The sequence below is a fragment of the Oncorhynchus mykiss genome, chromosome 16 (assembly GCF_057628025.1).
Source record: "Oncorhynchus mykiss isolate SJ-2025 chromosome 16, ASM5762802v1, whole genome shotgun sequence".
Classification (NCBI taxonomy): Eukaryota; Metazoa; Chordata; class Actinopteri; order Salmoniformes; family Salmonidae; genus Oncorhynchus; species Oncorhynchus mykiss.
In genome coordinates, this window is record NC_143037.1 from 16,188,864 (window position 1) to 16,201,177 (window position 12,314).

Genomic DNA, 12,314 nt, shown 5'->3' on the forward strand with positions numbered 1-12,314 from the left:
CTCTCCTTGCCAAACCCAAATACGAAGGTTGAATGGCTGTTCAACCAAATGAGTGTGGTCAAGTCAAAGTTAAGAAATAGAATGTCACTGCACACTCAACTCCATACTCCCGGTGCGGTATGGACTGAAGCTGGCTGGTGATACCTGTTACCAGCATAAACTACCAAGTGAAGTTCTGCAGCAGTTTGGCACCACAGCAGCATACAGTTTAAAGGGCACTCCATCCTCTTCTGCTGGTTCTAGCTCCGTGACAATGCAGTTGGACAGTGAAGATGATTTCATTGCCAATCTATGATCATGATCATCATACTTACTCATCATATGCCAGGAGTGGACTTTCTGGAACTGGCGGAGACACAGCTGATGTGGCAGTGTGCACTGCAGTGTAAGCGAGAACAGTGGAAATATTTGGAGGAAACCATCGAGCAGCTAGCCAGCCAGAAAGCACAACAACTGGGAGAGAGATGCCTAGCGCACACATCATTATTTGAGTTAAGTTGCTTGTTCAATACCATAGCATACCTTGTTATTAGCTTGTACCTCTAATTGTTGATCAGTTAGGTACCATGTTAACAAACTACCAATACACTGTTAACATGTTAGGGATAGAGGGCAGCATTTTCACTTTGGACACTAGTAATGGACATTATCGAACAAAACAACGATTTATTGCAGAACTAGGATTCCTGGCACTGCATTCTGATGAAACATCAAAGGGAATATTCATGATGTAATTTCGTATTTCTGTTGACTCCAACATGGCGGAGAAATATTGTGTACCTCTGAGCGCCGTCTCAGATTATTGCATGGTATGCCTTTTCCGTAAAGTTTTTATAAAATCTGACACAGTGGTTGCATTAAGAACAAGTGTATCTTTAATCATATGTAAAACATGTATCTTTCGTCAAAGGTTATGATGAGTATTTCTGTTATATGACGTGGCTCTCTGTAATCACTCTGGATATTTTGGAGGCATTACTGAACATGGCGCCAATGTAAACCGAGATTTGTGGATGTAAATATGCACATTATCGAACAAAACAAAAATGTATTGTGTAACATGATGTCCTATGAGTGTCATCTGATGAAGATTTTTAAAGGTTAGTGATTAATTTGATCTCTATTTCTGCTTTTGTAACTATCTTTGGCTGGGAAAAATGGCTTTGGATTTGGTGGGGATCTAACATAAATATATGTTGTGTTTTCGCTGTAAAACATTTTTTTTTAAATCGGACACGATGGGTAGATTAACAAGATGTTTATCTTCCATTTGCTCTATTGGACTTGTTAATGTGTGAAAGTTGAATATTTAAAAAAAAATGTTTTTGAATATCCCGCGCTGCCTTTTCAGCGGAATGTAGGGCGGGTTTCCGCTAGCGGAATGTGTGACTTGCCTCTAGCCTCTGTGTGACTTGCCTCTAGCAACTTCCCCTGAAAATGAGTTGTCAACACTGAGAACAGCTCAAATAAGCAAAGGTTAACAACAGTCCATAATTTAAAACCTTTCTGGCGCAGGCGTTCTGCTAGCGACCCACCTCAACAACATCCGGTGAAATTGCAGAGTGCCAAATTCAAAATACAAAACACGCAATATTAAACATTCATGATAACACAAGTGTCATACATGATTCTTCCGGCGCCGACAGAGATGGCTGCCTCGCTTCGCGTTCCTAGGAAACTATGCAGTGTTTTGTTTTTTTACGTGTTATTTCTTACATTAGTACACCAGGTCATCTTAGGTTTCATTACATACAGTCGAGAAGAACTACTGAAGATCAGCGTCAACTCACCATCAGTACGACCAAGAATATGTTTTTCGCGACGCGGATCCTGTGTTCTGCCTTTCACCCAGGACAACGGAATGGATCCCATGCAGCGACCCAAAAAAACGACTCCGAAAAAGAGGGAAACGAGGCGGTCTTCTGGACAGACTCCGGAGACGGGCACATCGTGCACCACTCCCTAGCATTCTTCTCGCCAATGTCCAGTCTCTTGACAACAAGGTTGATGAAATCCGAGCAAGGGTAGCATTCCAGAGGGACATCAGAGACTGTAACGTTCTTTGCTTCACGGAAACATGGCTCACTGGAGAGACGCTATCGGAGGCGGTGCAGCCAGCGGGTTTCTCCACGCATCGCGCCGACAGAAACAAACATCTTTCTGGTAAGAAGAGGGGCGGGGGCGTATGCCTTATGGCTAACGAGACATGGTGTGATGAAAGAAACATACAGGAACTCAAATCCTTCTGTTCACCTGATTTAGAATTCCTCACAATCAAATGTAGACCGCATTATCTACCAAGATAATTCTCTTCGATTATAATCACAGCCGTATATATCCCCCCCCCCCCCCAAGCAGACACATCGATGGCTCTGAACGAACTTTATTTGACTCTTTGCAAACTGGAATCCATTCATCCGGAGGCTGCATTCATTGTAGCTGGGGATTTTAACAAAGCTAATCTGAAAACAAGACTCCCTAAATTTTATCAGCATATCGATTGCGGAACCAGGGGTGGAAAAACCTTGGATCATTGTTACTCTAACTTCCGCGACGCATATAAGGCCCTGCCCCGCCCTCCTTTCGGAAAAGCTGACCACGACTCCATTTTGTTCATCCCTGCCTACAGACAGAAACTAAAACAAGAGGCTCCCACGCTGAGGTCTGTCCAACGCTGGTCCGACCAAGCTGACTCCACACTCCAAGACTGCTTCCATCACGTGGACTGGGACATGTTTCGTATTGCGTCAGATAACAATATTGACGAATACGCTGATTCGGTGTGCGAGTTCATTAGAACGTGCGTTGAATATGTCGTTCCCATAGCAACGATTAAAACATTCCCTAACCAGAAACCGTGGATTGATGGCAGCATTCGCGTGAAACTGAAAGCGCGAACCACTGCTTTTAATCAGGGCAAGGTGACTGGTAACATGACCGAATACAAACAGTGCAGCTATTCCCTCCGCAAGGCTATCAAACAAGCTAAGCGTCAGTACAGAGACAAAGTAGAATCTCAATTCAACGGCTCAGACACAAGAGGCATGTGGCAGGGTCTACAGTCAATCACGGACTACAAGAAGAAATCCAGCCCAGTCACGGACCAGGATGTCCTGCTCCCAGGCAGACTAAATAACTTTTTTTCCCGCTTTGAGGACAATACAGTGCCACTGACACGGCCTGCAACGAAAACATGCGGACTCTCCTTCACAGCAGCCGAGGTGAGTAAGACATTTAAACATGTTAACCCTCGCAAGGCTGCAGGCCCAGACGGCATCCCCAGCCGCGCCCTCAGAGCATGCGCAGACTAGCTGGCCGGTGTGTTTACGGACATATTCAATCAATCCCTATACCAGTCTGCTGTTCCCACATGCTTCAAGAGGGCCACCATTGTTCCTGTTCCCAAGAAAGCTAAGGTAACTGAGCTAAACGACTACCGCCCCGTAGCACTCACTTCCGTCATCATGAAGTGCTTTGAGAGACTAGTCAAGGACCATATCACCTCCACCCTACCCCCTAGACCCACTCCAATTTGCCTACCGCCCAAATAGGCCCACAGACGATACAATCTCAACCACACTGCCCTAACCCATCTGGACAAGAGGAATACCTATGTGAGAATGCTGTTCATCGACTACAGCTCGGCATTCAACACCATAGTACCCTCCAAGCTCGTCATCAAGCTCGAGGCCCTGGGTCTCGACCCCGCCCTGTGCAACTGGGTACTGGACTTCCTGACGGGCCGCCCCCAGGTGGTGAGGGTAGGCAACAACATCTCCACCCCGCTGATCCTCAACACTGGGGCCCCACAAGGGTGCGTTCTGAGCCCTCTCCTGTACTCCCTGTTCACCCACGACTGCGTGGCCACGCACGCCTCCAACTCAATCATCAAGTTTGCGGACGACACAACAGTGGTAGGCTTGATTACCATCAACGACGAGACGGCCTACAGGGAGGAGGTGAGGGCCCTCGGAGTGTGGTGTCAGGAAAATAACCTCACACTCAACGTCAACAAAACTAAGGAGATGATTGTGGACTTCAGGAAACAGCAGAGGGAACACCCCCCTATCCACATCGATGGAACAGTAGTGGAGAGGGTAGCAAGTTTTAAGTTCCTCGGCATACACATCACAGACAAACTGAATTGGTCCACTCACACAAGACAGCATCGTGAAGAAGGCGCAGCAGCGCCTCTTCAACCTCAGGAGGCTGAAGAAATTCGGGTTGTCACCAAAAGCACACAAACTTCTACAGATGCACAATCGAGAGCATCCTGGTGGGCTGTATCACCGCCTGGTACGGCAACTGCTCCGCCCACAACCGTAAGGCTCTCCAGAGGGTAGTGAGGTCTGCACAACGCATCACCGGGGGCAAACTACCTGCCCTCCAGGACACCTACACCACCCGATGTTACAGGAAGGCCATAAAGATCATCAAGGACATCAACCACCCGAGCCACTGCCTGTTCACCCCGCTATCATCCAGAAGGCGAGGTCAGTACAGGTGCATCAAAGTTGGGACCGAGAGACTGAAAAACAGCTTCTATCTCAAGGCCATCAGACTGTTAAACAGCCACCACTAACATTGAGTGGCTGCTGCCAACACACTGACACTGACACTGACTCAACTCCAGCCACTTTAATAATGGGAATTGATGGGAAATGATGTAAATATATCACTAGCCACTTTAAACAATGCTACCTTATATAATGTTACTTACCCTACATTATTCATCTCATATGCATACGTATATACTGTACTCTATATCATCGACTGCATCCTTATGTAATACATGTATCACTAGCCACTTTAACTATGCCACTTTGTTTACATACTCACCTCATGTATATACTGTACTCGATACCATCTACTGTATCCTGCCTATGCTGCTCTGTACCATCACTCATTCATATATCCTTATGTACATATTCTTTATCCCCTTACACTGTGTATAAGACAGTAGTTTTGGAATTGTTAGTTAGATTACTTGTTGGTTATTACTGCATTGTCGGAACTAGAAGCACAAGCATTTCGCTACACTCGCATTAACATCTGCTAACCATGTGTATGTGACAAATAAAATTTCATTTGATTTGATTTTGATTCCTTAGCTTAGAATCTTGGCAATCTAACCGCATCGTCGGATTTAAAAAAGGCTTTACGGTGACACCACAGCAATTGATTATCTGAGGTCAGCGCCTCACAACAGCATAATATCCAAACAAGCACAGGTGTCACAAAATCCCATATAGCGACAAAATAAGTCACTTACCTTTTGAAGATCTTCCTCTGATCGCATTCACAAGAGTCCCAGGAACACAATGAATGGTCGTTTTGGTCGATAAATTCCTTCTTTATATCCCACATTGAGTTCAGTAATCCACCCGTTCAGAATGCAGACATAGGAGTTCCAAAAGTTACCAGTGAAATTTGTCCAAACAAATCAAATGACGTTTCTAATCCATTATTAGCTACTCTAATATCTAAATAAACGATAATATTTCATACGGAGCTAACTACTTTCAATAGGAAAGGAAAAGAACGAAGCTCGCACGCAAGGAGAGGACTCCGTGAGGATAAACAACTATTCCTCGTTGGTTTTTCAGAATACAAGCCTGAAACCATGTATAACTGTTGACATCTTGTAGAAGACATAGGAACTGCAATTTGGGAGGTGGAAGTCTTTGTTTTCAATAGCTTAACCTTTGAATTGGCTGGCAGGTCAACAGAAAGTGTCCTTGGGTTTTCGCCTGCCAAATCAGTTCTGTTATACTCAGAGACATAACTTTAACAGTTTTAGAAACTGCAGAGTGTTTTATATCCAATACTGCAATGCATATGCATATCCTAGCTTCTGGGCCTGAGTAGCAGGTAGTTTACTTTGGGCACCTCAGTCATCCAAACTTCCAAATACTGCCCCATATCCCGAACAAGTTTGAAAGTATCTTCAAGTGCAGTCGCAAAAACCATCAAGCGCTATGATGAAGCTGGCTCTCATGAGGACCGCAACAGGAAAGGAAGACCCAGAGTTACCTCTGCTGCAGATGATCAGTTCCTTAGAGTTACCAGGCACAGAAATTGCAGCCCAAATAAATGCTTCAGTTCAAGTAACAGACATCTCAACATCAACTGTTCAGAGGAGACTGTGTCAATCAGGCCTTCATGGTTGAAATTGCTGCAAAGAAACCACTACTAAAGGACACTAATAAGAAGTAGACTTGCTTGAGCCGTGAAACACGAGCAATGGACATTAGACCGATGAAAATGTGGTCTGAGGAGTCCAAATTAGAGATTTTTGGTTCCAACATCCGTATCTTTGTGAGATACAGAGTTGGTGAACGGATGATCTCTGCATGTGTGGTTCCCACCGTGAAGCATGGAAGAGGTGCAATTCTGGTGACACTGTGATTTTTTTAGAATTCAAGACTCACTTAACCAGCATGGCTACCACAGCATTCTGCAGCAATATGCCATCCCATCTGGTTTGAGCTTAGTGGGACTATCATTTGTTTTTCAACAGGACAATAACCCAACACACCTCCAGGCTGTCTAAGGGCTATTGAACCAAGAAAGAGAGTGATGGAGTGCTGCATCTGATGACCTGACATCCACAATCACCCGACCTCAACCCAATTGAGATGGTTTGGGATGAGTTGGACTGCAAAGTGACGAAAAAGCAGCCAACCCAGATGGGATGGCGTATCGTTGCAGAATGCTGGTTAAGTGTGTCTTGAGATCTAAATAAATCACTGACAGTGTCACCAGCAAAGCACCCCATCACACCTCCATGCATCTCAGTGGAAACCACACATGCAGAGATCATCCATTCACCTACTCTGCGTCTCAAAAATATATGGCGATTAGAAGCAAAAATCTAAAATTTGAACTCATCAGACTAAAGGACAGATTATCACCGCTCTAACGTCCATTGATCGTGTTTCTTGGCCAAAGCAAGTCTCTTCTTATTGGTGTCCTTTAGTAGTGGCGTGCTAGGTTTATTTGAACAGTGAGAGACAGAATAACAACAAAAAAATCCAGAAAAATGCATGTCAAAAATGTTATAAATTTATTTGCATTTTAATGAGGGAAATAAGTATTTGACCCCTCTGCAAAACATGACTTAGTACTTGGTTGCAAAACCCTTGTTGGCAATCGCAGAGGTCAGACGTTTCTTGTAGTTGGCCACCAGGTTTGCACACATCTCAGGAGGGATTTTGTCCCACTCCTCTTTGCAGATCTTCTCCAAGTCATTGAGGTTTCGAGGCTGACGTTTGGCAACTCGAACCTTCAGCTCCCTCCACAGATTTTCTATGGGATTAAGGTCTGGAGACTGGCTAGGCCACTCCAGGACCTTAATGTGCATATTCTTGAGCCACTCCTTTGTTGCCTTGGCCGTGTGTTTTGGGTCATTGTCATGCTGGAATACCCATCCACAACCCATTTTCAATGCCCTGGCTGAGGGAAGGAGGTTCTTACCCAAGAATTGATGGTACATGGCCCCGTCCATCGTCCCTTTGATGCGGTGAAGTTGTCCTGTCCCCTTAGCAGAAAAACACCCCCAAAGCATAAAGTTTCCACCTCCATGTTTGACAGTGGGGATGATATTCTTGGGGTCATAGGCAGCATTCCTCCTCCTCCAAACACGGTGAGTTGAGTTGATGCCAAAGAGCTCCATTTTGGTCTCATCTGACCACAACACTTTCACCCAGTTGTCCTCTGAATCATTGTTCATTGGCAAACTTCAAACGGGCATGTATATTGGCTTTCTTGAGCACATATACGGGTACTGCATGATTTCAGTCCTTCAAGGCGTAGTGTGTTAGCAATTGTTTTCTTGGTGACTATGGTCCCAGCTGCCTTGAGATCATTGACAAGATCCCCCCGTGTAGTTCTGGGCTGATTCGTCACCGTTCTCATGATCATTGCAACTCCACGAGGTGAGATCTTGCATGGAGCCCCAGGCCAAGGGAGATTGATAGTTATTTTGTGTTTCTTCCATTTGCGAATAATCACACCAACTGTTGTCACCTTCTCACTAAGCTGCTTGGCGATGGTCTTGTAGCCCATTCCAGCCTTGTGTAGATCTACAATCTTGTCCCTGACATCGTTGGAGAGCTCTTTGGTCTTGGCCATGGTGGAGAGTTTGGAATCTGATTAATTGCTTCTGTGGACAGGTGTCTTTTATACAGGTAACAAACTGAGATTAGGAGCACTTCCTTTAAGAGTGTGCTCCTAATCTCAGCTCGTTACCTGTATGAAAGACACCTGGGAGCCAGAAATCTTTCTGACTGATAGGGCGTCAAATACTTATTTCCCTCATAAAAATGCAAATCAATTTATAACATTTTTGACATGCGTTTTTCTGGATTTTTTTGTTGTTATTCTGTCTCTCACTGTTCAAATAAACTTACCATCAAAATTATAGACTGATCATTTGTTTGTCAGTGGGCAAACGTACAGAATCAGCAGGGGATCAAATACCTTTTCCCCCTCACTGTAACTCTGGGTCTCCCTTTCCTGTGTCGGTCCTCATGAGAGCCAGTTTCATCATAGTACTTGATGGTTGTTGCGACTGCACTTGAAGACACTTTCAAAGTTCTTGAGATTTTCTGGATTGACTGACCTTCATGTATTAAAGTAATGATGGACTGTCTCTTCTCTTTGCTTATTTGACCTGTTCTTACCATAATATGGACTTGATCTTTTACAAAACAGGGCTCTCGACTGTATACCACCCCTACCTTGTCACAACTGATTGGTTCAAATGCACTAAGGAAAGAAATTCCTCAAATTAACTTTTAACAAGGCACACCAGTTGATATACACACTTTGTTTGTTTTTTTTACGTTGAATGAGTAGGTGTCCAAATTTTTGACTGGTACTGTATATATATATATATTTTATTGCAAACCCAAGACCCTTGCACGACTGAGTAGTGACACCATGTTCCCCTCCAATTCAAACATGAACATACGTCGCTGCTTGTTTGGGTTTCCCCACACTGAGGCATAGTGCCTTCTTCACCTGATACTTGTTGTTTTTAGACATACCCGACTTTGAACTGGGCTTTGAATGGGGGAGGAGAGGGGTCAGGGTTCAGTCAATTTTAGAGTTCCATTACCACAAGGCAAACACTTTATTTTTCATTTTGAAAAGAGCTTTTGACGCCCCCACATAGACACAATGACCTAGCCTGCAAAGGCCAGCAAACCACTTGAACTGGTCATGTCCAAGCCTACTCTGTGGTGATACTGAATTAAGTAGCCTACAGTACATCAGTTGACCATGTGTACCCACCTGCACGTGTTACTGGTTTGACTCTGTTAAACACCCGCTATAATTTGCACTAGTAAATGTAGCCTACATTTCCAGCATGTTGTAGGAAACGATGGTTTAAGCAGGTGGGCTAATACTTCAGTTCAAGGTCTGCTTATAACCAAACCATCATCAGATATTTCTTATCCACTGGTTGTTTGTAAAGCATTAGTCTAGATATCACTTGTTAGTCATTAACAAGATTCAAAACCATTGTAATATGAAGGACAGTAGGCTAATCCTTTGTTAATCATGTAAGAGGCTAGTGGTTAAATGATTAAATAGGTAGCCAGTTTATAAGTAGACATTAAACCTACCTCATCCCCATATGTGTTTATTCCTGCTCTTTCGCACACCATTATTTATACTTGCACATCCTCATCTGCACATCTATCACTCCAGTGTTAATTGCTAAATTGTAATACCTTCACCACTATGGCCTATTTATTGCCTTACCTCATTTGAACACACTGTATATAGATTTTCGATTGTGTTATTGACTGTACATTTGTTTATCCCATGTGTAACTCTGTGTTGTTGTTTTTGTTGCACTGCTTTGCTTTATCTTGCCCAGGTCGCAGTTGTAAATGAGAACTTGTTCTCAACTGGACTACCTGGTTAAATAAAGGTGGTAAATAAATAAATAAATAAATAAATAAATAAATAAATAAATAAAGGCTTACGTGCAGGCTGGTCTCATAGGCAAGACGTAACATCGTAAACAAAAATCCATGACCTCAAATTAGTATGACATGTTACATTTGATATGGTTACATTAGACAGAAGGTCGGGGTGGGAGAATAACGCAAACGTCAGGAGGATGGTTGAGGGTATAACGCGAACGTCTAGCAACCCAAAGGTTGGATGTTCAAATCTCATCACGGACAACTTTAGCATTTTAGTAACTACTTAATACTTTTTAGCTACTTTGCAACTACTTAGTATGTTAGTTAACCCTTCCCCTACCCAGCTAATATTAGCCACCTAGCCACAACAAATTGGAATTTGTAACATATCATACGTATTGAAAATGTGTAACATATTGTACAAATTGTAATTTAGAAAATATCAAGGTACCTTTAATACATACCTTACAAAATGTAACATTTCATTCTAATTTGAGTGTCCCTGATTTACTATGTTACGTCTAACCCCGGAGTCCAGGTTGCAAAGTCATACCCAGAGACGGTCCAGCCATGCAGGCTCGAGCAATATTCAGAAGCAGTAGGCTATAATATTATTTGTATAAGCTGTCAGACCCACAACTCTCCAGCAGCTTGACTCTACACCATGACGACACTGTAGCCTACTACCTAAAACGTGTTATGCACTGCGTTGTAGCTAAACCAACTCAGTCACATCTCACATACACTCACGGAATGCAACGCTCTGCGCAGTGCACATTATTATCTATGACAATGGTCGATGTCACGTTATGGCGGTTGTGTGGCAATTCATTCGTTTCGATACATTGTCTAAAACGGGTTACTGTGTGGCGAATGACAACAAATCAACGATAGTTAGTTGTTGAGTAGACCATCCCAATTTTTTCCCTCTCTGAATGTCATGCGCACACACTAGTACCATATGTATTACCCACTCACTCGTGTACCTTACTGTAATCCACGTTATTCAGCCCTCCGCAACAATCCAGCACGGGATTTCTCCTGTCGGCAACGCCGCTCATACACACACCACGGTAGAAAGAACGACTGACTGAGAACTTGAATGCTTTATATGTGCTGATAGCAACGCATTTCAGAATAACTGAGCTAAATGTATGACAACATCTTAACCAAGACTAGTAGTAGAACAGATACAACAGCCAACTCTAACCCACTGAAGCCGACAGCGCGGTGTTTTCTGGGTAACGCGGTTCAAAGGTCATCGTCATTGAGCAACGACAGACAGAACCGCGAGACACAACCAGGTAGGCCATATATTTACCAGAATCACTGTTGCGATGACCAACATTTGAGTATGAAACGCATTGTATACCGCGTATTCAACTGAAATGTTATGCAGGCAGACACAGTCTAACAAGGTTGCTGTATAACATGCATTGATATTACTCAAAAACATTATCTGGATCTCACTACTGCCATCTAGCCTACTGCCATTAGTGCTTGCAGGCTAAATTAACAGGCGTTTGACACTAAATGCATTTAAAGTAGAGGATGAATGAGACCACAATGGAAATTAGTCTCTTACTTTATTGTGCTATCCTGGTCACGTTTTTAAAATGTATGTACTGTATATGTACTTTTTTCACTGGCAAATGAAAATCAATCAATGATTGATACATTAATACATTTATTTGCTGTGGATGATTACATTAAGGAATAAACAGAGGCATGATCCCATATCTTAGCATGACAACACTAAATTCTTCCACTGCTCTGCCGTTCGCTACATATTTTATTTTATTTCACCTTTATTTAACCAGGTAGGCTAGTTGAGAACAAGTTCTCATTTGCAACTGCGACCTGGCCAAGATAAGTCTGGAAGGTGAGTTTACAGTCTAACCAGACACCTAGGTATTTGTAGTTGTCCACATATTCTAAATCAGAACCGTCCAGAGTAGTGATGCTGGACGGGCGGGCAGGTGCGAGCAGCGATCGGTTGAAGTGCATGCATTTAGTTTACATGCATTTAAGAGCAGTTAGAGGCCACGGAAGGAGAGTTGTATGGCATTGAAGCTCACCTGGAGGTTGTCCAACGAAGGGCCAGAGGTATACAGAATGGTGTCGTCTGCGTAGAGGTGGATCAAATAATCACCAGCAGTGAGAGCGACATCATTGATGTATACAGAGAAGAGAGTCGGCCTGAGAACGTAACCCTGTGGCACCCCCATAGAGACTGCCAGAGGTCCGGACAACAGGCCCTCCGATTTGACATACTGAACTCTATCAGAGAAGTAGTTGGTGAACCTAGCGAGGCAATCATTTGAGAAACTAAGGCTGTTGAGTCTACCAATAAGAATGTTGTGATTGACAGAG

General features: G+C 43.5%; 1 protein-coding gene across 5 annotated transcripts in view; it reads right to left on the reverse strand.

The window, feature by feature from the left end:
* Positions 1–11,349, reverse strand: part of pemt (phosphatidylethanolamine N-methyltransferase) — an 81,264-nt gene extending 69,915 nt beyond the window's left edge. Inside the window, exon 1 of one of the 5 annotated variants that reach the window (XM_090202037.1) lies at positions 11,263–11,349. In XM_090202037.1, the coding sequence (XP_090058163.1) occupies positions 11,263–11,289 (27 nt within the window). In that variant the 5' untranslated portion in view covers positions 11,290–11,349. Of the gene's footprint in view, positions 1–10,405 lie in introns of all 5 variants that reach the window. The other 4 variants (XM_036946307.2, XM_090202038.1, XM_036946303.2 and 1 more) reach the window with 4 other exon arrangements.
* Between the last annotated feature and the right edge of the window lie 965 nt (positions 11,350–12,314).